The sequence below is a fragment of the Ovis canadensis genome, chromosome 5, assembly GCF_042477335.2.
Source record: "Ovis canadensis isolate MfBH-ARS-UI-01 breed Bighorn chromosome 5, ARS-UI_OviCan_v2, whole genome shotgun sequence".
Classification (NCBI taxonomy): Eukaryota; Metazoa; Chordata; class Mammalia; order Artiodactyla; family Bovidae; genus Ovis; species Ovis canadensis.
In genome coordinates, this window is record NC_091249.1 from 57155368 (window position 1) to 57181253 (window position 25886).

Sequence of the window (25886 nt, forward strand, 5' to 3'; positions counted from 1 at the left end):
GGCAGAACCCGAACAGACAGAAACAAAACTCAAGAAATAATGCAAGAAGAAAACAAACAGGACAATGAAAAAATTATAATTAAGAGGCAGCTCACATGGATGGGAATATGAAGCCAAGGAATAGGATAAGTTTTACCTCCTCATTTCACCATAAGAACCTAAATTTTTTCTCTTAGTAGAAGACTGCCATCCTACAAGCTCAGAGAGATAGGCCAAGTAACAAATGGAGGTCACAAAAGTAAATTCCAAGTTTCTTCATGTCTTTGCATGCCCATCTCCACTGCCATATTCCAAGTCAGCATCATCTCTCACCTGGACCATGACAATAGCCCCCTAAAACCCAAAGTTCTCCCTACTTCAGACTCATCTCTGTCAAACAACTCTACATAGAATACTGATATGATCTTTAAAAAACAATGAATCTAACCCTTTCAGGCCCCCAATTAAACACTATCAAGGGCTTCCTATTGAACCAGATAAATAAGTCCAATCCCCTTGCACTGGTCAACAAGGTCTTGTATCTGGTCTGTCTGCTTCTTCAGTTTCATCTCCTCCCGCTCCACTTGCCTTCTACCCATTCTTTCTCCTTTCCCACTTGCCAGTCACGCCTAGTTCTTTCTGTTCTTGGAACATAAGTTTCTTCTCACATACATTTGTTCTGCCTAGAAGTTCCTGTATATATCTACTTGCATTGTTTAATTGTTTATTGTCTGTCTCTTTCCCATATAATAGACACTCTATGAGATCAAGTGCCACGATTATCTTGTTTACCACTCATATCAACATCTGGAAGAGTCCCTTACATGTAGGGTGTGCCCAGTAAATATTTATTGAATAAGTAAAATTGTAGTTTAAAAGTCTCCAAGTTTCTCAGACTCGTCGACACAGTGGGGGAAGAAGGTGGGACAAACTGAGAGTGTAGCACTGACATACGTACACTACCGTGTGCAAAATATAGCTAGTGGGAAGCAGCCATAGAGCACAGGCAATTCAGCTCAGTGCTCTGTGATGACCCAGATGGGTGGATGGGGCAGAAGGGAGGCTCAAGAGGGAGGGAATGCATGCTTACTTATAGCTGATTTCCTGGTGGCTCAGATGGTAAAAAATCTGCCTGCAATGCAGGAGACTTGGGTTCGATCCCTGGTCTGGGAAGATACCCTGGAGAAGCGAACAGCCACCCACTCCAGTACCCTGGCCTGGAGAATTCCATGGACTGTATAGCCCGTGGGATCCACAAAGAGTCATACACGACTGAGTGACTCACTTTCTGGGAAGATCTTTCATGCCGCAGAGCAACTAAGCCCGAGTGAACTGTGCTGTAGTGCTTGGGAGCCAAAACTGCTACACCCACAAGCTGCAACTGTTGAAGCCCAGTGCCCTAGAGCTCATGCTCCACAACAGGAGAGGCCACCACAATGAGAAACATGCACCCCACCACTAGGGAGTAGCCCTTGCTCACTGAGAGTAGAGAAAAGCCTGCACAGCAATGGAGATCCAGTATAAGCAAAGATAAATAAAAATTTTTAAAAACTCCCTAGATAGTGGGTATAGAAGTATAGAAGAACATACCTCACAGGATAATAAAGGCCATATATGACAAACCCGCAGCTATTGATAACATTCTCAACAATGCAAATTAAAACCACACTGAGGTATCATCTCACATCTGTCAGAATGGCTAGCATCCAAAAGAACACAAATGAGAAATGAGAAAAGAGAACTCTCATACACCATTGGTGGGAATGTAAACTGGTGCATCTACTGTGGGAAAGAGCATGAAGTTTTATAACAACACTAAACATAAAACTACCATGCTAGTCAGTTCAGTCATGTCCGACTGTTTGTGACCCTATGGGCAGTAGCCTGCCAGGCTCCTCTGTCCATGGTATTCTCCAGGCTAGAATACTGGAGTGGGTTACTATGCCCTCCTCCAGGAGATCTTCCAGCCCAGGGATCAAACTGACATCTCCTGTGGCTCCTGCATTGCAGGCAGATTCTTTACCGCTGAGCAACCGGGGAAGCCCCAAACTACCATATGACCCAGTTATTCTGCTCCTGGGTATATATCTACCAGAAACAAAAGTACTAATTTGAAACAATAAATGTGCCCCATGTTCATAGCAGCATTATTTATAGTTGCCGAGATATGGAAAGAAACTAAGTGTCCATCAACAGATGAATAGATAAAGAAAATGTGGGTATGCTGTTTCAAAGGTAGAGGCGAAATGGTCTAAGATGAAAACATACTGAACCATTAATTCCATCCAGAGATAAAAACTATATTGATTTTAGGGTCAACATTTCCCTTGACCCAAATGTATTCCTTCATAGAACATTCTGTAGTGATGAATGCTCACTGATGGAACTTAGGGGAATAAAGGATGTCTCCTTTTCTGGTAGGTGAAGGTGAGGACATCAACTGTTCTTAAGCACACACAGCACCCAGCCCATAGTCAGTGTTCAATAAATATTTATTCAGTGAGCTAATTATTTCTGAGAATACTGAAATGACATCCAGGCACAGGCTGTGAACTCTTAACACTGCCAGTTATAGCGCTTCAGTGTGGAAAGACACCAGCACTAAATGCAGTTCTACAAATGACTGAACTGTTCACAAGGTACTTATTCTTAATGAGATGTCCAAAATGTACAGTTGACTCTTATCCACATTTATCTAATTATTCGTTTATTCCAAACAAGTTGTATTACATAGTAGGATAAGAGAAAGAAATACTGTCAGGCCATCTACAAAATCCTGTTCTTTAAATGAATATTGAAATAGTTCTAGTCTTACTAACAAATCAAGACCCTTTCCAAAAATTGTATATATAGGGTTTGGGAAGCACAACTCCATCTGGAAGTAATTAACCACATAAAGAGAACATACTTGGCTTGTCATTTCTGGTTAAGGATGAAGTGTCTCAATCTCCTGGTTGTGGATATTTTTCCCTCTTAGAGAACAGTTAATGTATAAAACAGCATACTTTTCTACTCTATCAATCATTCAGCCAATCTTTATACCTAAGAAATATTTGGGGGGATTTACATCCTCTAAATATTCTAAAGAATATTTTAAATGTTTTAGTTTCACTTCAGTTATCATTTTATAAGTTACAATCCCTCCAAAGTTACAAATTAAAATTGACTACATAAAATTTTGATATAAACCAAGTTCTTTTGCCTGAGCATTTTTCTTTTGTCACTTAAATAACCACGGGTACATCCTTTACCTCATGAAAGAGTAAATAATTTTTCCCACAGATTGGCTAAATTGAGTTCTGAACCAAGTTGAGTGGCTGGTACCCTTGAAGCTGATTAGTAAAACAAAGTATTCAGCTTAACAGAGGAGTTGATTTAAACCAATAAAGAGCAGGAAACTCGGAGCTGAAGGTGAACCCAGCTCCTGACATGGCCCATTGTTTCCTGGCACACTAAGGCACTCATCACATTAAGTGACCTCGTATCTCATCTGGACTAAATACCAAAGCTGAATGCATCTATTTAAGGCAGATGTAGCCTCATCCTCGAATTTCCAGATCTAAATCACTGTTGTCCTTTCTAATTTATTTTCTAAATTGGCAGCTTTTATAAGAGTAACTGAAGAAAAACAGGTTTCATATGGAGGAGGCAGCTGGGAGACTAGTATATCTTCCTCAATTGTGTAGAAGAGAATCTTTGAAGTTTAAATTTAGCAAACATAAACCCTGAATATTAACGATGTCCTATGAAAGAGACTAAATTTACAAATAAAGCCTAAGTGGATGGGAGGAAGCCAAGCTCACAGATCTTCAAGCTACAGTTACTCAGTTATAGCATCAAAACACTACACAAAAGTGTTTTAAGTCAGACAATTTTAGAACTTACCTATATAGATGAACTATTATATCTATTCCTAATTTTGACACTGACTCTAATACTTAACTTCCATCAAACTCCCCCACCATTTTCAAAACCTTCCGATTGCAGACCAAATTCCATACTCAGACACAGAACTAAACCATGATTAAAAAAAAACAAACCCCAAACAAACAATAAAGCAAAACAAATTCCCATGTTTAAGGAAATAAATGCCAGTTTAGGGCGATTGGGGAGCTATAAGGGATCCTTAAAGTGGATAGATCTCATCTGATCCATTTGAAAATAGCCATACTTAAGGGAGATTTTTTTTCTTTCCTCTAAGTTACTTTACTGTAACAGGATATAGTACATTTTCTTGTTTTTTTAGTAGCTAAGTTGTGTCCAACTCTTTTGCAACCCCGTGGATTGTAGCCCACCAAACCTGTCCAGGGGATTTCCCAGGCAAGAATACTGGAGTGGGTTGCCATTTCCTTCTCCAGGGGATCTTCCCTATTCAGGGATTAAACCTGGGTCTGCTTTATTGGCAGGTGCGTTCTTTACGGCTGAGCCACCAGGGAAGCCCCATAGTATATATAGCAAACAAAATGTGTTAATTGCCTGTTCATAATATCAGTAAGGCTTCTGGTCAACAGTGTGTTAGTAGTTAAATTTTGTGGGGAATCATAAGTTACATGTGAATTTTTTATTTTTTTGGCCTCACCATATGTGAGATCTTTAGTTCCCTGATCAAGGATGAACCTGCAGTGGAAGTCTTAACCGCTAGATCCCCAGGGAAGTCCCTGCATTTGGATTTTTGACTATGCAAATGGTCAGCCCCCCTAACCCTTGTGTTGTTTAAGGGTAAACTATATTTTGTTAAATAATCTTAAAGAGGTTATGATTTTCAGGTTTGTAAGACAAAGTTTTCAATTTCTGAAAGAATTGAGCTGCTGCCTAAATGATATCAAAGGGCCAATCTGCCCATCAAACTATGCTTAATTTGCTTCTTTATACAGAAAGAAAATTTCCAACTAAAATTGAAATACGATGATTTCTATGTTCTAGAACTTCAGGGTTCAGTGCATTATGCCTTCAAAAAGTCTGCACAAAAAGTTGAACACAAAAGCATTCAACAGGGGACCTCTTTTGGAGCACATAATTCAACTCCAAATCATTCCACCTTAGGGGCAAAAAGCTTCCACTATTACTCTTGTCAACCCTGGACTATCAATCCCCAGCTTCCACTGCACACTGTGTGGGCTCAGGCAATTCTCCTGCCTCTCTTTAGCATATTAAGGGAGATTTAATAAGCTGAGCTGTACCCTGTCACCATCACTTGTGGCCTGACCATTCCGAATTTTTTTTAATCCTAAGAATAACAAAACACCATTTCTCTCAGACTTGCAGCCTCATTTACCCAAGAATAATGACTCCAAGTTATACAACAAGATGGCAAAGTTATTGGAAACTGGGTCACCTGAAACTTTTGTTTTCAGTCCCATTTTTCAGAAAAAAAAAAAAAAAGAAAAAAAGGGTTTTGGAGGGAAAAAAATGAGTCAATAAGAGCATTTATGACAGTGTGTGTGGGTTTATAAAGTGTATGCAAGATAATACCAGGAAACAACTCAAAAATAAATCATTCCCAATAGCATAAAAATACTTAGAAATAAATTTAACAATATAAAGTTCAAAATGTATTTGAAAACTACAAAACATTTTTTAAAATTTATTTTAATTGGAGACCAATTACTTTACAATATTGTAGTGGTTTAAGTGAAAGTTGCTCAGTTGTGTCCAACTCTTTGTGACCCCATGGACAACACAGTCCATGAGATTCTCCAGGCCAGCATACTGGAGTAGGTAGCCTTTCCCTTCTCCAGGGGATCTTCCCAACTCTGGGATCGAACCCAGGTCTCCTGCATTGCAGGCAGATTCTTTACCAGCTGAAGATCTAAATAAATGGATCCACCACACCCATGGATTGGAAGTCTTGATGTTGTTAAGATGGCAATACACCCCAAACTAATCTACAGATTCAACACAATCTCTATCAAAATCCCAGCTGACTTTCTTAGACACTAGGCACCAAGCAAAGATCATTTACTTGCATCTTGGAGGTACTTTTGATTTGTAGATGAGGGTTTTATAAACTCTGAAACAGAAATCACTGCTCAGCCCTGAACTCCCCATCTCCAGGTCTTCCTCAAGGTAGATTTACTGAAAACCCACATAAAAGCCCTCATATCCAAACAAGGCCTGCTCTGTAATATAACCTAGTGACTGTCAGCTTAGTTTAGTGCTAACAGTGCTAAATTCACCTGGAAAAAACCTGCAGGGGTGGAGTGATGGGAGCTGAGGGAAAGCAGCAAAACCAAAGGAAAAAAAAAAAAACAAAAAACGCTTCTTGACCGCCTTCCAAAGGTTCAGAGTTTTAAATATACAAAGGATAAAATGTGTTTTAAAAAATCTTAAATCTGCAATTTCTTGGGAAAATTTGCAAGGCTGTTTCCTTTAAATAAAGCCATCTAAGGTGCAGAGTTAGTACCAATCACTAACACAACAGAAATGGGTTATAGTGTATGTTGTTTAGTTGCTAAGTCGTGCCTGACTCTTTTGTGACCCCATGGACTATACAGCCTGCCAGGTTTCTCGGTGCGTGGGGTTTGCCAGGTAAGAACACTAGATGGGTTGCCATCTCCTTCTCCAGTGGTTGAACCTACATCTACTGCATTGGCAGGCAGATTCTTTACCACTGAGCCACCAGGGAAGCCCAATATATTGTATACTCTCTAGTCTAATTTAGGTAGAGAGTTAGTCTCTCTAACTCTGAAAAAGGGATAGTAAATTGAGTAAAGACTAGCTTTTAGACACACTTCCTCTCCCTCTCAAATAACCATTTAAAAGCAAATCTTCAATTAAAACCGCACACAGAAAATTTATGCCACTCACAGGAATTTATTCCTCCATTAAATAAGACTATAGCACTCTGAATTGTCTAGAACTGCAATTCCACTCAAGATTTATGCTAATTAAGTTTTTAAATTTTCTTACATCAAAAAGAAGACTCCTACAAAAAGGAAAAAAGAATCACTTGGGAAAAAATTCAAAGTTCTCCAAAAGAAATACATTTCATTTAAACATTTGGCCATGAGGAAGGCAGCTGTTATCCCTTACATTGATAGATGCCACAGAATATGCTAATCTATACAGGCTCCTCCTTACACAACACACAGTGTCGTACAGTCAGAGATTTGACACATGAAACTTCCTCCCAAAGGCATAGACAGGGGCGCGGCATTTACACTGGCCAGGACACTCATGGTTTTACTTGACAGGAGTCTGTTAACGACAGGTACACTTAGTGGCTATCATATCTTCATATTCTTTATAAGCGATTGAGCCATCAGGCTCGATGGCCAAAACACTCAAAGGGCTATACTTGGCAGGTACACAGGATGGTCTTGGCACTGAGGAGTCAAGTTTCTCATGGATGATGTTCTGCACCATGGTGTGAACCGGAGAGCCATACCGATGTCCGACCGCCCTGGGACAGTCCCCTTTACAGTATCGAGGGTTGTATTTGTGTGGGGCCACAATCCAGTTGTCCCACTTCAGCTGACTAAAGCTAAGTCTAAAGTCATGGAGCTCACATTCATTCTGGGGAAAAAGAAACTGTTTGAAGTATTCACTCAGATTGACTGAAGCTGGAACCAGAGGCTTCTTCAATTCAGAGCTGGCACTCTCCTGGTCTCTGCGGTGACGGGACGATCTTACACCCTCAGCAGCTTCTTCTCCCACGGGGTAGGCAGAGAGCCCTCTCTTCTGGTCAGGACCCTGTGAAGGCTTCCTTTTAGGGTGGAGGGAATGCCACCTGTGAAAAGCCTGAGCACTTGTGTCGTTCAGATACAAAAGCAGTGAGGGCGCTACGAGAAGAGTCATGTTAAACAGGCTGTCCCGCGCTGAAGGATGCTGCAGCTGGTCTTTCGCACATGTAAAATTTACAGACATGTGAATATTCCTCTTGTGGGAGGCCACCAGAGGCTCAAGAGGAGCCGTCACATCAATCTCCATCCATTTGTATTTCTTTCTAAATTCAAACTGTGAGTTATAGGTAAATGAGTATGGAGCTCTAGGGAGAGTCTTGCTAGAAAACTCTGGCTCTTTTATCACCAGGTTGCATATACATTTAACAGGAAAGGGAAAAGAAATGGAGTTGTTGAAAGTATATAGCAAGACTGACTTGAATAAATGTTCCACAACAGTAACACGATCCAGGTTAAACAGCAGATCCACTGATGGAAAGGTTCCTGAGAAGAAAAACAATCCAACAGTAATGCCATATGTAACAGGAAGTCAAATCAAGGAATCAGTACCTCAGAATGTGCTTCTGTCCCTTTTCTCCCCACATTCTCAAGCCTTAAACGTCAGGGTGGGATAGGGGTTATAAAGAAAAAGCAAGTTATCTGTACCATATCTAAGTCCCAGCACTTACTGCTGGATCACCAGAAATTCAGAATAGCTTTGGTGGGGAATTAAAAGAGGGAATCATTATATTTTGAAGTTTTAGAATCTTATTAAGTTGCTGCAAACAAAGAGAAAGCTAAAAAGGAAAGCAGTATTTTTCTCTTGGAAAGTCTTTAAGAGGAAAACTATCAAAAGACACTTGCCAGGCTTGTTAAGAAAACATTCTAAGTTCTTACCGGCAGAATCAATAAAGAAAAAGTACTTCTCTAAGTTAATTTGGAACACTTGAGACTGACAACAAATGGAAGCTCTAAACCCACTGTAACAAAACAGGACGTCAAGGAAGGAGAAAGGGTTTAAGATAGCCACAAATGACCTGCTGGGTTAGAAGGGTTTTCTGTAAGTCACGAGCTAATGAATATAATTTTTTTTTTCTTTTTTAAATAGCACTGCTCCCATCTCTCTCACACACACAAGATTGTTGATTAACACATTGTCCTTGTAGGGTGATCTACTGTTCCACATAAGGACTTCAGTTTTCCTCTCACAGAAAGCAACAAACGTGGGGAAAACATCCTGTTTACTAAAGCACACTAACAGCTGAAAGAGGTACTATAGGTTCATGTCCAGGCCAACATTGGTAGACTAGAAAGAATATGCAACGAAGTCAAAATACCTTTTTTTACAGTCTTGATTTTGTGACCCTGGACAAGATGCTAACCTCCAGCAGCACTCTTCCCAGGTTTTAAGGCCATTAAATCTCTTCTAGCAAGAGATTTAGCCTACATCAACCCATGAGGGCATTAGGAATAAACAGTAAGTAAGATCAAGCACCAGGTTTGTTTGGATATTGAGTACCATGCAAAGTAAAATGCAAGTCAAGGAGCAGGGCCAACTCCTTTATGTAACTGAAATGCAAAAAGGTCTTTCTTCTTCCCTCCACCCATTAACCAATCTGCTCCTACACACCTGCCGCCAGGTCCCCAGGAGCCTGCTTGTGCTGAGCACAGGGGGTGAAGAGCCGAACAGTGTTGTAGAGGTGGCGTCTGTTGGATTTAGGGGTCCCCTCCTTGGTAGCGTATGCTTTATAGAGCCTCTTCATGTAGCGCAAAGCTCTGTCATCTGGCTGCAGCCTGGGGGGTTCCCCGTGCCCATCATACAGAACCTCTAAGAGAGGGGAAAGGAGACCAGGTCTGTGTCTCCCACCTAAATGGTTCAGCAAGGACCAAGTCTCAGCCTCAGATTCCAACGCAGTCCTAGCTACAATCTGAGCTTCTCCCCTAGAAGGCAGAGAATCAAGGCTAATAGGAAAACAGAGCCAGGCAAAGCAGCAAAACCAAAGGAAGAATTTGTTGGGAAGCGCCATGGCTTGGAAGAATTAGCAAGGAACACATTTCCCCATACCAGTCTTCTTCCTAAAAACCAGGAAGAGCCTCGGTTGGTCTCTTAAATAAACTTTAGGTGTGTGGGTGGGCTAGGTTCACTTCTGTAATCAGACCTTAAGGATGCTTAGCTGTGGATAATTTTTATCAGCTGACAACACCCTATTCATTCAGTTTGTCCTAATTAGATTCAGATTTACTTGGCCATATAGTTTTCCTTTTCCTTTCCCCTGGCATTTATTTAAAATCTCTTAACTTAATGGACTAGCTATGTAGCTGAAAGGCTACAAGGAGTGATCTTTAAAAAAAAAAGCGGCCGATTTCTTGAGAGAGATTAGGATTTTTAAAATGTTCCCTAGATGCTTGCTGAAACTTCGAAGGCATGGGGAAAAGCTAATGATTCATGATGATACCCAGATCTGTTTGTATGCAACATATGGTATTGGGTTTACTCTTCTCCCTGGATCTGTACCACTTCTCCCACTTCCAGGTGCTTAGAATATTTATTTACTGCATGTTGATTTGGAGGGTGAGAGAAATTCACAACTGAAATTGAGATTCCAGAGAGCAGAGAACTGCTATTTTGCCTAGTTCTCGCAGCCTTTTAAGGATATGTACTTGGAATACTGCAATATGCTTTAAAAAGGAGGACATCACATTTAATCTTGACTCACTTTAAAGTATAATATCTTGGTGCCTTTATTTGGGTCTGCTCATTCATCTATGCATACTTTAATTGAAAGGTTTAAAGACTTTTTCAGGTACTAGAAAATAAATGAAAGGTTTGCTTTTTATTAATCACTCAAATGGTGGGAGAATTTGCTAGGTATTTTTGTTCTTACCTGTATAAGTATTTATGTTCTTGCCTCTGAGCTAAGATCAGGTTAAAGATTATGTTTCAGATAAATGAGACATGGGTACACTAAGAAGAGCTGAATATACTTACCGTGATACAGAACCAGTCTGTGCAGTACCCAGGCTGATAAAACCGAGGTATACTGGTAAATTTTAAGTTCATTGTCTGCCAAGCCTCCCTGGCTCGGATCTGCCAAGGAGGGTTATAAAACACCCAAACTGCTGAATGAAAACTTAGTCCTAGATTACACATGGCCAGCAATTCCATGAAAAAAACATTTACAGACACGTTGCATCAAGTGGAAAAGTCAGTCAGCTGTACAGGACAGCAGTATCCTTAAGAAGAAAGCACTTTCCGAAAATGGAATCGCCTCACACGCAACGTTCCTGCCTTCCTCCTGGGCAGTGAACAGTGGGCAACATGACATTCGGCCCCAGGCAGAACTCTGTGAGGGAGAAGCCGGCTGCGACGGAGGTTGCCTCTTCCCTCCTACAATCACTAACAGCTGCTCATCACTTGCTGTACTATTACCTAAGGACTCTTGTGGCTAAATGGAAACATTTTTATCTCTTGGGAAAGTCTACACCCTGCCAGTGGATTCTAATCCGGTGGCCGACAAGAGAAGTCTCAGATCCGTGTCCCTGATTCGGGTCTTGCGGTCGCTGAGGGCCTGACCATAGCCGATTCCGGTTCCAGCTTACTGGACATGACAGTACAAAATCTCGCGTTGACTGCCAGGCGGCGGCCTCAAAGACCCTTTCCACCGCGCCAGGACACCCGACCCTAGGGCAGCTCTGGAGGTTGACAGGCCCCTCGCTCTTCTACTCTTAGTCCGTCCGATTTCGGCCGCTTCCTGAGGCTCCGACGAAAGCCGGGAACCGAGGAGAAGACTGAGGGGATCCGGTGGGGGGCGCCCCGGGACCCCAGAGCCCGCCCAGAGGCGCTTGGCCCCACCCCAGAGCAGGCACCGCCCACTTCACGTCACGCGGCGGGGGCACGTCTCTTCGGCCCTGGAGGCTATGGCGCCGTCACCTGGAGACAGTCGGGAACTAGTTCTCCCGGAAGTGACCTCACCGCCTCCTGGCGCGGCGTCCGATCTACCGGAAGTGGCGGACGGAAGCCGGAGGGTCCCGTGGTGTAGTGGGCGAAGTGACCTCGGTGTGTGAGTGGGGCCGCATCGCGCTGTCTCGGGGACCCCTGGAGGGTGGGGTTGCGTTCTGGGTTGGGAGGATGAGGAGCGCCGCGGAAGGACTCGGGTTGGCGGCGGCAAGTCCCGGGCTTGAGCCCAACGCTTGTCCTCCCTCCGTCTTGCAGAGGCCGCCGCGACCATGGGCCGCCAATTTGGGCATCTGACACGGGTGCGGCATGTGATCACCTATAGCTTGTCGCCCTTCGAGCAGCGCGCCTTCCCGCACTACTTCAGCAAGGGCATCCCCAATGTGCTGCGCCGAACTCGGGCGTGCATCCTTCGCGTCGCGCCGCGTGAGTGCCCTGGCCGCGCGGAGGGGCTAGACTCCCATCCACAGAGGGTGTTGAGGGTCCCCTCAGTGAGCACTCTGCATATAAACACGCTTTCTCTTTCAGTAGTCCTGAATGCCGTTGAACTGATAATGTCCTCCCCATCTTACAGATAAGGGAGTTGGGTCACAGAGAAATGATTGGCTCAAGGTCACTTGTGTGATTCCAGTGTCTCCCTCTGAGGTCACCTTTACCCACTTCTTTTCTAGCAGTGAGCTGTTTTGTGTTAAAGGTGCAGCAGATAGTGATGATAGTTGAACATTTTGACTTTGCTAAAACCCACAGAAGTGTACATTTCAAAATGGTTGAACGGTGAAGTTTATGCTATGTGAATTTGACATCAGTTTTTAAAGCATTTTAAAATGTGCAACAGGGGAGCGATAGGGAAGATTGGTCACTGTTCACAGTTTTCCTGGATAAACCCTTTTCTTTTACACAGCTGAAAAGTGAGTTTGTAGCGTAAGCTTTTTGATCATCTGGTTTAAGAGTGATTTCTGAAGAACTAGAGACAGGAAAGCAGAATATAAGGTGAATCAGAAAAGAGGACTGGGATCCATGTGTCTTGTATGTGCTCACTGCTTCCTCTCATTTATTTTTATAGCATTCGTAGTGTTTTATCTTGTCTACACATGGGGAACGCAGGAGTTTGAGAAATCGAAGAGGAAGAATCCAGCTGCCTATGAAAATGACAAATAAGCAACTCATCTGGATAATGGTTCCTTGTCTCTGAAAGACCCTTCTCTGGGAGAGAAGAGTATATTGTAGTGTCTTGAAGACACAATAAACTTATTATGGGCTTCACTGTTGTGATTTTGTGTGTTGTGTAAGCAGAGTCCTTGGATGTGACTGCCAGTTTTCAAGTGCATAAACTCCTCTCCCCCAGCATGATTCCTGAACCATTTTGGCTAGTCTGAGTTTGGGAAGGAGTGTGGCTCACCCCTTGTTCTGTAATCTACAAGACTGTAGCTGCATCATCTGTAGGGAATGTTAGCTCCCTGCCCACTGCTTCCATATTGACAATAAAATCTAGTAATTACTATGTGTCAGGTATTAACCCTTTACACAAATAATGTCTTTTAACCTTCACAACTACCTTTGGTGTTTTTTCCTTCACAAGTACCTTTGAAGTATCACCATTACACTCATTTTGCAGATGAGGACACAGGCAGAGAGGTTAAGTAATTTGCTCCAAATTGTACAACTAGTGAATGATACAGTCTGGCACTGAGGTTTCTGTTCTTAAAGCTATGCTGTTCTACATGATAGCTATCAAAGGAAGAGGTGAGGTGACTCCTTTGCCTCTAGAACTGAGGTCAGCAAACTGGCTATGTTTGTACCAGGTTGCTAAAAGTGCTTTTTAGCCATGTATGACCCATAAAACCTAAAATATTTACTCTCTGACTCTTTATGGAAAATGTTCACCCCTGTCTTAGAGCCTTTGAATTATCTTTCTAGTGGAAAAATTACCCTTTTCCCTTCAGGAGATGGTGGGGGTAGGTGTTGGCAGTTTATGCTTCTGGTTCCCTACTCCATTTCTAGAAACTTCCTCTTTGCTAAGGAGCTGTCCTGCTGGTCCAGAGCAGCAGTTCCACAGAGTAGGTCAACTTCTGGCTCAGGCTGTGTCTTTCCTTCTTACTCTATAATTCCTGCCTTTCATGAACCAAAACTACCTCAAAAATCTGTAAGGTATCAGGAGATTGCATTGATTATGAGCCAGGATAAGGAGGTACAGCTGAGACTAATAGGCCTGGGGCTCATATCCTTTTAACTTACGTACCTGATGTGTGGTAAAGGCAAGAAACCCTCATTCTTGAGCTATGAACTGCTTACCCATAAAATAGGTATATTAAGACAAAGCCACAGGGCTGAGGTAACTGAAATGTAAGAGTCTGGTAAGGTAGTGCAGGCCTAACAGAACTGTGGTGTGATGAAAACTAGCCTCACCAAACTGTAATTTTCCTGTTTGGCTTCTTGTCCAAGTTTATTCCCAGGGCTCGCTGCCTGATATGCAACATATTTGGGTCATAGTCTCCTTTGAGAATCTGATGAAAGCTGTGAACTTAAGGTGTAAGTGTACCCATTCTTAATCTTGCATAGTCAACAGGTTCATGGGCCAGGGGAGGATCAATTACTGCCTTGACAGGCCATTGATCTGTTTCTTTTTTCCCTCCAATTTTAGCCCCAAGCTTCCTAGGTGGCATGGCCATCCTTGTCCCATGTTTGCTTCATTTTAGACTTTTATTCCTGGTTCTTTGAGTGCTTTGGAGATTCCAGCCCCAAATCAAACTTAACCCTTTCTTAGTCTGGACCAGGTACTGAGCCTTTGGTCTGAAATCTTTTATCCCAGTAGTGCTCTACTGAGAAGACTGTCCTAGAAGCCTTTCCATGCACTAAGCTTCTACTTCTAGATAAAATTGTTAAGCACTGCTTTAAGCCTGTCCCTCACTAAAGGACTTCCCTCTCTGTGTTTGGTGACTCAGAGCTCTGTGTAGTAGGGTCCTGGTGGGGGTGGTGATGGTGGTGAGGGGTGTGGAATATGAATTACAGCTCAGTACACCTGTACATGACTGGGATCTGGGATCATTTTATGGACCATTCTATCTGTAGAAATTCATAAAGAAACTGAAAATCGGTGGTCTCTTAAGAGGGACCAGTATTGCGGGCCTCTATCCCTATAGAGGATCCACTTGGAACCTCCAGCCCAGGTGTGGCTGCTTCACCTGCTGCTGGGGCACAATCACTTTTTCATTTAGCCCTCCTTTTCCCCAGCAATGCTCCTGCTCCCACAAAGGCATTTATCTCTGGTCTACATAATGCTATGAAGGGGACACTTTCATCAGCCAACACATTGCCAGAGATGCAGGCCCAGAAGTCAATGCCAGTTCTAGCCAGCAATTGAGCAAATACACTCTATTTGTTGATGTTTTACCCGGAAAAGTTTTTCCATTTCAGTCTTTCATTTTTTATTAGGCATGTCCTACTCAGGGACACGAAAAAAGTTTCCAATTACTGCCAAGCCCTTCATGATCTTCCCTCCACCTGGAATGTGTTTCAAACAGCTGTTCATGTAGCTACCTCCTCGGTCTCCCATTTCATCCTAGGCACTTAACTTCAGAAACAGAAAATCCCTTGGAGTTGTATTCAGAGTTACCAAGCTGTAAGCTATCAACCGTGCTTGTCTCACTTTCTTCTTGTAAATTAATCATTTGAAACCCCACATGTCAGTGCCTGGGAGGCCTCACAGAGGTGCTCCCATCCATCTCATTGACACAAGAGACTAAAGCTCAAAGAGGGGCAGGGCTGGCCTCTGGTCAGCTAACCTATGTAGGTCCCTGGCTTCTGCTTTCCAGCCAAGCATTTCTTCTTATGGCTGCTTAGACCTTTCTGCTGGAGAAAGGAACATGTACTTTTATGTTGATTCATTCAGCAAAATACTTGATTGTACACAGCCCCTGCACTTTTAAATATTTTTTAATTTCAGGAATAGGCCTTCACAGCTACTCAAGGGTTGTGGGATGGACATGCCCACATCTGGACAATTCTGTCACTAGCTGAATGCTGTCTGGATGCCACTTTGCTTTTAAAAGCTTGATTTTAAATAAAAGAACTACCGAGTTAGTGTAGACACATATTAGTGTAGTTAGTGTAGAAATACTCTCCTTCACAGTGATTCCTCCATGGGCAGTAACTAATGGATCTTTTCTTTTGGGAGGAGGGATGGCATATAAGATGGAGGCTTGGGCCACAAAGGCTTCTGCAGTGTTGTCACACCCATGACGAATAGCCAGTCCTTTATTCCCCCTACAAAGAGGGGCCCCAAAGCCTCAGGCCTTTCCCTTGGCTGTGGTATTGGCTTTGTAAGTTAACACAACAGGCTACTTTGATTTTGCCTGAAGTACAGGATGGCAGAAATGGAGGACTGGGAGAAAGCGTCCATCTTGGGAATAAGGCCTTTCCACATCCCACTTGGCACATCACTGTAGGCTTATTAAGGGGAGGTTGGCCCTCAACCCACAGACCCAACTGGCTCTAGGCTATCACGTTGTTCAGGTTTTTGCTTACTTCATCAGATTTCTGTTCTTACCCAATGTTCACTAGGTCACCTCACAGCCTCTTCTCCATCCCACAGAAGTTCCTAGTTAAGCCCCTACTTGAGGTCATTCTGTGTCAAAGCTCAGGAGTAAAGGGAAGGAACAGCTAGTCAGTCTCAAACTTGCAGGGTTGGTTAGGTGAGTTTGGCATAGGTCTGCTTCTCCATGTTCCTTAAGTGCAAGCAATGGCGTCTGTCTCCAGGCCTGGCCTGGTCCTGAAAGGACTGGGAACAGGCAGATGGATGATTTGTGGTCCTACCCTACCCAACCCCATCCCTGAGGTCTACCATACGCCCCTTTACTTCCTTGGCAAGAGGACTGGTGACTGTCCTGTATTACCTTCAGCTGTGCCGTATCTCCACCACTTTTTCTTGGGGGAACAGGCAGCCTCTCACCTGCCATATCCAACCTGTGAAGATGAGAAGGGCTTAGGGAAGAGGTATCAGCCAAATGTTCAGGGAGACACAAGGCAGAAAATAAAAATCTTGTTGCCTTTCTTGGCTTCTTCCAGATCAAAGGAAGATCTGAAGTCCTGTATATCTCCTTTTTCACAGAATTCAAATTCACACCTTTCTCTACAAACTTATTAAAATATGTCATTTAATGAGTAACCATAATCACTCATGGTTTAGGGACTTGCAGTGGTTCCTACTTAAGGTGACAGATGTTTTGGGCTTTGGAGAGTTCTCAGCCCTATGCCTGCTTCCCTGAAGTTGATGGCTATGCTCTGTAAAAGGCTCAGTCATGTACTGGCAGGAAAGCTAGTAATTCAAGGTTTGCAATATCTGTCACTACTGTCAAGCTTTCACAGATTAGGAGGCCCTGCTATTTCCTCAAATTTTAAAGAAGGAAACAAAGTCAACCAATACTTATTTGCCCATGATTGAAACATGTCAATCCTGATTGCCCTTCCCCTGGGAGACAGCAGGTAGGTCGGACTTTGCATTTTCTGCTGCTGGGTTTCCATTTTCTAGGCAAATGATGTGGAACAAATAATTAGGGTGACAGTCAATCTGTTCAAACAAGGATCTGGGGCACTGTAGGCAAGTCTGGCTGAAGCATCCTCCCACATACATCTTTCCACAGAAGGGAGATAAGGGCCATATCCGATTGCCTGTAACAAAAGAGATCAGTGCTTCTTTCCTAAATAAGCTGAAAGGACTCAACACTGTTTCTAAAGACCTCATTAGGATAATTCTATTTTGATTAGAGATTTCACCGAGCTATTTTGGAATGCAAATGTGGCTAGGTGCCTGGTTTCCCTCAATGGCTTCACGTGGCTTTTCAAAGGGGAGGAGGTAGTGCTGACTTTTGGTAAAATGGTTGAAAAAGTCCGAGCCAGCAACACAACCAAAGTCCAGATGAGGGATCAGTAAATACGTGCCTGAGAGGCAGGCCTTGAACACATTCCTCTCTGGTAGACATTAACTTATTAAACTGACCTTGACTGCAAATATAAACTTTGCCCCCATCTTACCTGGCAACCAAAGAGGTGGGTCTGTCTATAAAAAGAAGTGGGTACTGTGCCCGGCCCTTCAGGGTCCTGGATCTTATCAAGATGTGGCACCTCAAACTCTTTGCAGTACTCATGATCTGCCTGTTGCTGTTAGCCCAGGTAAGGACAGGATATGTATGTGGGTGTGTGGGGATGGTAGCAGTGGACGTGGAACTATAGGCAGAACTTGAGAGCCAGACTCAGTCCTGAGGAATGGACCCCTCTGCTCTGAGTCTACTGCATCTGGGGGTGGTGATCATTATTCTAAGATAAAATAGTAAGGTTTCAACTCTTCTACACCTGAGATGGCTGTCTTCGCCTTACAGGTAGATGGCTCTCCAGTACCAGAACTGAGTTCAGCAAAGAGAAGGCCAAGGAGAATGACCCCATTTTGGAGAGCGGTTTCCCTCAGGCCCATTGGAGCCTCCTGTCGGGATGATTCTGAATGTATCACAAGGCTGTGCAGGTACTCTACAAACCTTCGAGCAGGGCTGGCTGGACCCAAAAGGCCTGGGAAGCTGGGCAGGGGAGAGATCAGTACATACAGACCTAATAATGAAACTGGGGTGGAGGACTGCTTGGGCTAACGATAGGGGCTTCATGGAGGACAGTCCCTCTAAGAGCCAAGAACAGCTCCAAACAGGTACCCTGATAGAGTGATACCTTTCCTTTCTTTGCTCTACCCTGAGACTGGATGTCAAGTACAGGAAGGAAATGCAGCAGAGGTGGCTCTGGGCACTGCTAGACCTTTGTCTTAAAAATCACCTTTCTTTTCCCTTAGAAAAAGACGCTGCTCCCTAAGTGTGGCCCAGGAATGATGTACACACCGGGGGAAAAAGAGGACAGCACTTACCTACAACAATGCTCCATTCTATGGAATATTGATTAACTGCATTTGGCTGGAGACACTTAAGTAAAACAATCTTGTTTTTAAATGTTTGAAGACAGATATATGCTTTAAATTGGTCTCCGTTTCTTCTTAGAATGTTGATATGTAGATAAGCATAACTAAACTTGTTAAAGAGTTTATTTTTCTATGGATACTATTAAATGTCTCAAACTGAAATTTTGGCAGCCTGGAATTCACACTTTTGAGGCGAAGGATTCATTTTGTATACTACAGAAAACCCAGCATTGCCTAATGATGTGTTAACTTCTTAATCTGGAAACTGCAGTGAGAGTTAACATTTCTTCAGGTAATAAAAACACAATGGCAGGTTAAAGGCAAAAGTTTAGTAATAGCTAGTGATTAACCTCAGCAAGTTCATAAACTATGGCCCTGGATCTTAACCCTTCATTGCATGTAAAGAACATATCGGTGACGTGCAAAGACAGTCAATATTGGTTTATCTATGAACAGAGAGAACCAGCAGAAAAACCTAGTTAAATGAAACAAAGCCCAAGCCACCAAAAGTAACAAAAAGGATGTGTATGAGATTTCTGTTGGAGCAGGGAGAATTATGATCTATGCAGAGGGACCCATGGCCAGCCAGTTCAGAATTTTTTTTTTTTTTTGCTGTCCTGTGAATTTATTGTGGTCTGTTTTTACATTATTGTGTGTGTTAGCTGCTCAGTTGTGTCTGACTCTTTGTGACCCCATGGACTGTAGCCCACTAGGCTCCTTTGTCCATGGGATTCTCCAGGCAAGAGTATTGGAGTGGGTTGCCATTTCCTTCTCCACAGAATTTCTGTAATCAGAAATTAAGACCTGGACTGGTGGGACCAGACTTTAAAGGAAGAGTAGCACTGGACCCTAATATACAAAACAGAAAGTACACAAAAAGGGCAAAGTAAGAGTTGAAAAAGTATAGAGAGCACAGTGTTTATCAACTTTAATACAGAAAATCTATTTGATATTTATTAAACTTAGTTTCTCCAGCTATGGTTTGGCATTATACAAAGCATCTTAATGACACAGTAGAGTTAAAAAGATCTTTACAAATTGAAATGTGATACCCTTGTCTCCAAATATTTTAATTGCCATAAATTTGTTTAAAAATACACATTAAACGCATGTTTGACACTCTAAACTTTCTATAATCTCAATACCACAAAATACATATAATATACTATACAGATGTGGAAAAATCTAGTTAGTATATAATACTTTGCTCACCATTAACAGCTTTATTACGTGAAACGAACATACTGACTTAGAAATCCTAGATTTTGAGCCCCAAAGTACCTCTGAAATTTTAATGTATTGCAACAAATAAAAATCACAGTATATAATTCAATTTTGGTTGAAAATGTCAGATGCCTAAATATTTTGGATAAAATAAATGTAAAACAAAGATTTGGATCATGTATAAAACAAAGGCATCCTATCAGACACTAACAGTACCTTTCTGCAGAATCAACAAGGCTTTTAATTTATCAGTGGCATTACCTCCCCTCCAAAACCCTCCCCAAAGGTCAAACCATTATTCACCAAATAATTTTAATTAAAAAAAAAGGATTTTCAATAAATATATAAGTATTTATGTCCTCCATATACAAAATTTCTTAAAACCATTCAAAACGGAGGCTGGATAGAAATTTTCATAACTGTGCTTACCAACCCCACATCTGGTCCTCAAAGGTGACGCCTTTTCAGGCACTGCCACCTCGGCCAGCTCTGTTGGTGAGCCCTGCCCATTCCTACCCTACCTCGACCCCAGTACTGTTGAATGCTCATGTCAATGATCTGCCAGGTGTGTGCATGAAGTTGTAAAATGGGGACACTTGAACAGCAACAACAAACTCAACAGTATGGATAATTATGGCATTGATCTGAAAGGCAGCATTTCCAAATAGACATTTTCCAGAGAGGAACATAGCAGGTAGAAAATTCCAGTGGTAAAAAGCTGAAAAGAAACCCCATGTGGGAGCAGTAAAAGGTCATAACAGAGTATTACTAGAATTTCTTGGTGAGAGCTTTTCCCCCATGCTCTAAATTAGAGCACCTTTTGGCTGTTTCTTTTTAAGAATGGGAATTTATGCTTAGCTGAGGAACGGTGGGCAAGGAGAGGTCAAAGCTGACATTCCCCAAAGTCAACTTCATTATATGACAATTACTTGGGTTGCTATTTTCCGTTGCTTAAAGACTGGTTTAGACTTAACTCTATTGCCTTATTCTGTGACCAAATGCCATCAAAAAGAAAAAAAGAAATTATTCTTTCCATTCGCTTTTCGGGAGACTGTAAGTTCTTTTTAATTAACCATATGGTTTGAGTGAACAGAATCTGCATTTGCTTTACCAACTATTAATAACTTACTTCCTATAACTTGTCAGCTTGGTTATAGGGTCTAGGGGTCTAAAATGAATTTATCTATTAGTGAATACGTGAAAGAATATTGCTCACAAACATGAACAATTTGGCCTCTTGTCACTATATATTCTAAGTCATTCAATACTTATCTCTTCTATTTATATTACTGAATAGCAACCTTAGATGTGCAATGATATTATTGGAAAAAATTCTGCCTCTCCAACACATAGATACATGAAACTGAAATGAAATCTGTGTTTCACATAATTAGGGAATATGAGTTATAGGAATCTAGATGGATTTGAAATGTTTTGCTTTGCAATTTACTTAGGATTAAAAAACAATCTTCACCATCTGCCTAAAACATCCTTCCCAGTAGATGTTCCTGGGATCCAGAGGCAAACTTCTATAATTCAAAATACATAATGAGGCCCTTTTGTTCAATTAGCAACTGGAAAATTAAAATCCTTCCCACCCTGCATGAGCCCTATAATACTACAGAAGGGCTCAAATATATTTTAAAAGTTAATTTACTACAAATCATAGTAATTAAGCTTTAACAATCTAAAAGGAATACACATTGCACCCTTGAACATTAATATTCAAGGTGTCAACAAGAAAGTGTCTTAGATCAATAAATAATGTGGAAATAGTTGCACTAAGCTAAAATACTAAACACACACATTTCTGACAAACTAATTTCATGTTTTCATACATACATACATATATATAAAGTGTGTATGTGTATATATCCAAAGTTGCATACCCTCACACTTAGAAGAGTGCACAGCGTACCTCTCCTTTACACAACTAGGCATCACTGACTGGAGCAACTACAGACTGTTCTGAAACTCCACAGAGTGCTGCTGGCCTCCAGAGCCAGAACGTTCATTTACAACAGGTGTGTTTTGCAGGCTCTTGCTTCACAACACAAGCTTATTCAATAAGGTAATTTCTCAAAGTCATTGTCATTAAATACAAAAATGATGCTGTCTGATCTAGCTGATTAGACCTTTCTTTAATGAAAAGAAACAAACGACGATTAAAAAACAACAAACAACAGCAAACCTAATAAAGCCACAAGTGTGTCATTCAAAGTGCAACCCGAACACCTGTGCATCCATCAGTGAAAGAGCCCCCCAGAGCACAGGCATGTGCGGGCACGTGCACACATTACTCTGGACAGCTTTTACGTTGGAGAATTAAACTAGTGATGGTCCACCTTCTCTACTCTGCAGAAACTACAACTGTGAATTTATCTGAAGTATTCACTGCTTATAAAATCAGTTAACTACTTGCCCAGAAAAAGGTGGCACTGAGGCAAGAAATGGGCTAAATGCTCCCCAGTCAGGCTGGTCCTAGGCTGGACTGTGGCAACTTGAATCACCTGGAGGGGAGTGTTCCCCACAGCCCAGCCTAGGCTGGGCAATATTATACCATGTGACAACTTCCTCCACTGTAATCTGTTTGCTGGTTGCCAGTGGTGTGGCTGCTGCCTCTTGGCATACAAGTGTGGTCTTAAGAGCAGTCAACAGAACAATTTTTAAAATAGTTGCTATTTTTATAATTAACTATGTTAAATACAAGTCTTAGGCTAAGTAAGTTTTAGCTACTTGTCAGAATCAGTTGTAAGTATTTAGAGAACACTGAAGACACCTATTGAGGAAGGAGGAATGGTCGCCCGTAAAGGAGTCCAAAGTACATGCTGGAACAGATGCAGACAGACAGAACTTCTGAGGAGATGGACACAGAGGAGAAGGAGTGGTGTTTCCACAGACTTTTACACTGAAAATTCAATTGTTTAGAAAAGGAGTTTGATCCATCGCCCATTACCACCTAGTGGGAAAACCCTCCACAATTAAAAGCTTGAAAAACTAATTTCCCAAGAATTAACAGTTTTAGAGACAGAATATTTTAGCACAGCACCATAAAACATGCAGGAAATTCTGCTTTAACAAATTATCAATGTGACCTGGAAAATAAATGTTCCTGCTATCTTTCAGGACTCACAAGAGACTAGAACACACTGGAACTCAGAAGTGCCCCACTGGCTGCTGTTGCTGAAAGTCTAAAAGCTTAAAGGATACTTTTTCCATTTCCAAGATATCACAGAAAATTAAGGAATCAGAGTCAGAGAAATTAGAGAAGAACAGGACAAACATTTGCTTTGATTAACTGTGGCAAGTTTCTTACTGAATAACCACCATGGATCATAGACAAGCTGTCTTCCTAAGGAAAACTGTTCCTAAAACACACTAAGATAAAATTAGCAAGATATTAGAGGCAATTTTCTCCAAGGGAAAATCGTTAAATTCAACATAAATTGAGGATCTGAATCTTCAGTGATATGCAAAAAAAACGAGGTACAAAACCATTAAGAAGCTCAAGATGAGGCCACAGGACAAGAAAAGTTAACTAGCTTTGTAAGTGTAGATTCAGACACAGAGGGGCCACTACACCACTGGGCTTAAGAGATTTTCTATCCTTTCTTTCTCATTTCAGACCTTAGCAATCATCTATAAATAACAGGGCAATCCTTTTTTTTCTGATTGAATGGATTCATTTTTGGAATTGAGAGGACAAACTATTTTTTGAAGCAGCATTACCCAATAGGTTAGACTAAGTCATGTACCAAAGCATTAGCTTTTCTGAAAGAATTAATCTTCATGTGACCCTAAAGGACAACTGAAAAGGAAAGAGAATTTAACATTATTACTATAGAAGACCAACCATACGGGTGATCTGCTCCTAGTGTAAAACTTCATCTGTAAACAATCCACAGAATCTTCATTTAAAGGTAAGATTTAAGGCACACCAGACATGATAGGGGCACTAAAACAAAAGACAAGAAGGTATATTTCTCACCTTTAACTCCTATCTGCACCTTATAAGGGAAAGGTACTTTGATATACAACTCTTAACAGAGCTGGCTTATTAAGCTCTACTCCTGCTCCCCTCCCCTTCCCAAGAGAGCTCACATTGAACCAAGTTAGGTACTTTTCTAGTGCGAATTTTCTGATCCCATCAGAAACACATATCATTGATGAAGGCTTTCAAAATACAAAGGTAGTAAACATAAGATAGGTTTAAAAGGTGAAATTCATCATCTCTATATCAGGCATTAGAACCCTAAGTTGTATAGCAAAAAGCACACACACCAAAGCTCCAGGATTTTACATCAGTCACTGCATGCTCCTACCGGAGCATCACAATCTAGTGTGGGAAAAAATTTTTTTAATTAAAATTCTGAAGAGAGATTTTACACTACAAACATCATCAATGAAAGAGACATAGGCAGCAGCCCTCAGGAGTTGGATCATCCTTTGTTCAACAGTAACTTATTCTGTTTCAGTTAAGTGTCAAATTATTAGTAGTAACAACAACAACCAAACATATGGTTTAATAAAATCCATAAGGTTCAAGATTGTCCTTTTATGAAACCCTTCACATGATATGCTTCTCCTAGAAAGTTTGCCTGCCCTCTTTTGTAATGCATTAAATGCAAGTTACAGTCACCTTGTGATTGCTATAGTGTTATTAACACATGTTCACAGTTCTTGAAATAATGCATACCAAATCAGAAACATTTCACTTTACATTCACATAGACTGCCATCTTCTCATATTTAAGTGATTTTCCATGTGTAGAAGAATATCCTTAATATTGTACTAAGTATAAATTCTGCAATAATAAAATTGTACTTAAGATCTGAAGTAGTATCAGGTAGTAGGTGTAGAAAGAACATGTCCATATTCTAGATAAACCAACTCTTACTCTTAGAAGAGCTACCACAAAAAGACATTACTTTTAGGTAACAAAGCTCCCAAAGTATATAAATAAAGTCTACATTAAATGTACATAAAATATTCAACAGAGTAAATTTATAGGCAGAAATAACTAAGTTTTAAACTACCCCCAATCTGGGAACTTAAAAAAAATTAATAAATAGAATTTCAACAAATTAGTAATGAACTGCAACTGAAATTTCAATCTTATTATAGATCATTGAAACCAACTATCAACATGCTGCAGATTTAAAAGCATTTAAATAAATTTTCATATTGGGAATATTAAAGGGTCAAATGACATGACTTTGGGTTATTAAAAAAAAAATTGCAGGAACCAGGGAAGAGAAAACCATTCCTCATTCTTAGTGTCAACTAGGTGGTGTGTTATGGCAGTTTTCCTTCGTGACATGACACAGTGTTGTGGAGAAAATCAGAGGCAACGAGATTGTGTTCAGCTCAGGATATCAACTTGGCATCTTGGCGAAGCCAGTGCAGTCCCTGCCGGGTGTAACGAACTAGGTCTGTCATGATGCTTGCATTAAAGATGAGAGGGCCCATTACTTTATCCAGTTCAGCAAAGAATTCTAGAAAACCAAAAACACTCATTAAATGATGCACACTCTTTTCAATCAGTGCTTTAAAGTTTTTAGTCTAGACTGTAAAAAACTATTCATATAAAGTAAAAGACATTTCCTCCTACACTAAAATGATTAACTGTTCATGCTTTATAACAAATCATCCCATAGTCAATCAAGTTACATCTTTTCCCTAAGTCACAAAACATTTTAAAAAGACTAAATGGTCAGGAATTAAGAGTTACACATATAAACAAAATGTCACCGATGGAAATTGCTACTACAAAGCAAACATGATTAAAATGGAGACCTAATTATACAAGGTAGTCACACTATACTATTACTCAAAACATTCTCTGTGAACAACTTTTATATACGAAGCAAGTGGTATGAAAAAGCAAGATGTTGTTATCTACAAGTTTCCCCCATTAGAGCCCCTGTGAAGTTAGATACGTACAATAGCCTGTGTCCAATCTTTCTGCTGTAATCATGTCATGCAACTTTAATGAACTGAATCTCATGTTTTAAACAGTAGTTTAAAAATGTAAGAGATAGAAATGACATGATTCTTTCTATGTGAACAAAATTAGACTGATGTATATGTAAGGCAGGGGGTAGAGAGGAGGAAA

At 41.2% G+C, this 25886-nt stretch overlaps 4 protein-coding genes across 7 annotated transcripts in view; 2 read left to right on the forward strand and 2 right to left on the reverse strand.

The window, feature by feature from the left end:
* Nucleotides 1-6772: 6772 nt before the first annotated feature.
* On the reverse strand, nucleotides 6773-10281 carry GDF9 (growth differentiation factor 9). Its single transcript, XM_069592035.1, has 2 exons — nucleotides 9271-10281; nucleotides 6773-8144 (listed from the first exon to the last, which is right to left on the reverse strand). Exons 1-2 carry the CDS (start codon nucleotides 9665-9667, stop codon nucleotides 7180-7182), a joined length of 1362 nt encoding a protein of 453 aa, XP_069448136.1. The 5' UTR covers nucleotides 9668-10281; the 3' UTR covers nucleotides 6773-7179.
* A 30-nt stretch (nucleotides 10282-10311) lies between these two features.
* On the forward strand, nucleotides 10312-12858 carry UQCRQ (ubiquinol-cytochrome c reductase complex III subunit VII). The gene is made up of 3 exons (XM_069592036.1): nucleotides 10312-11697; nucleotides 11854-12021; nucleotides 12659-12858. The coding sequence occupies exons 1-3, from the start codon at nucleotides 11559-11561 to the stop codon at nucleotides 12751-12753; spliced, it is 402 nt and encodes a 133-aa protein (XP_069448137.1). The 5' UTR covers nucleotides 10312-11558; the 3' UTR covers nucleotides 12754-12858.
* Nucleotides 12859-17619: 4761 nt separating this feature from the next.
* LEAP2 (liver enriched antimicrobial peptide 2) lies at nucleotides 17620-19673 on the forward strand. Its single transcript, XM_069592038.1, has 3 exons — nucleotides 17620-17763; nucleotides 17970-18109; nucleotides 18425-19673. The coding sequence occupies exons 1-3, from the start codon at nucleotides 17707-17709 to the stop codon at nucleotides 18459-18461; spliced, it is 234 nt and encodes a 77-aa protein (XP_069448139.1). The 5' UTR covers nucleotides 17620-17706; the 3' UTR covers nucleotides 18462-19673.
* The window catches only part of AFF4 (ALF transcription elongation factor 4), a 78843-nt gene continuing 72431 nt past the window's right edge, over nucleotides 19475-25886 (reverse strand). For all 4 annotated transcript variants that reach the window (XM_069592031.1, XM_069592033.1, XM_069592032.1 and 1 more), the window contains one exon: nucleotides 19475-25266. In XM_069592031.1, coding sequence (XP_069448132.1) covers nucleotides 25139-25266 — 128 coding nt within the window. In that variant the 3' untranslated portion in view covers nucleotides 19475-25138. The remainder of the gene's footprint in view (nucleotides 25267-25886) is intronic.

What these genes read in the sequence shown, in the direction of transcription:
- GDF9 (XM_069592035.1), bottom strand. Translation starts at nt 9,667, where the DNA reads ATGGCGCTTCCCAACAAATTCTTCCTTTGGTTTTGCTGCTTTGCCTGG. An exon ending in TCCTGGGGACCTGGCGGCAG is followed by an intron (nt 8,145 to 9,270) that starts GTGTGTAGGAGC and finishes TTTTCTTCTCAG; the next exon opens with GAACCTTTCCATCAGTGGAT.
- UQCRQ (XM_069592036.1), top strand. Translation starts at nt 11,559, where the DNA reads ATGGCGCCGTCACCTGGAGACAGTCGGGAACTAGTTCTCCCGGAAGTG. An exon ending in TAGTGGGCGAAGTGACCTCG is followed by an intron (nt 11,698 to 11,853) that starts GTGTGTGAGTGG and finishes TCCGTCTTGCAG; the next exon opens with AGGCCGCCGCGACCATGGGC. An exon ending in CATCCTTCGCGTCGCGCCGC is followed by an intron (nt 12,022 to 12,658) that starts GTGAGTGCCCTG and finishes TTATTTTTATAG; the next exon opens with CATTCGTAGTGTTTTATCTT.
- LEAP2 (XM_069592038.1), top strand. Translation starts at nt 17,707, where the DNA reads ATGTGGCACCTCAAACTCTTTGCAGTACTCATGATCTGCCTGTTGCTG. An exon ending in GCCTGTTGCTGTTAGCCCAG is followed by an intron (nt 17,764 to 17,969) that starts GTAAGGACAGGA and finishes TTCGCCTTACAG; the next exon opens with GTAGATGGCTCTCCAGTACC. An exon ending in TGTATCACAAGGCTGTGCAG is followed by an intron (nt 18,110 to 18,424) that starts GTACTCTACAAA and finishes CTTTTCCCTTAG; the next exon opens with AAAAAGACGCTGCTCCCTAA.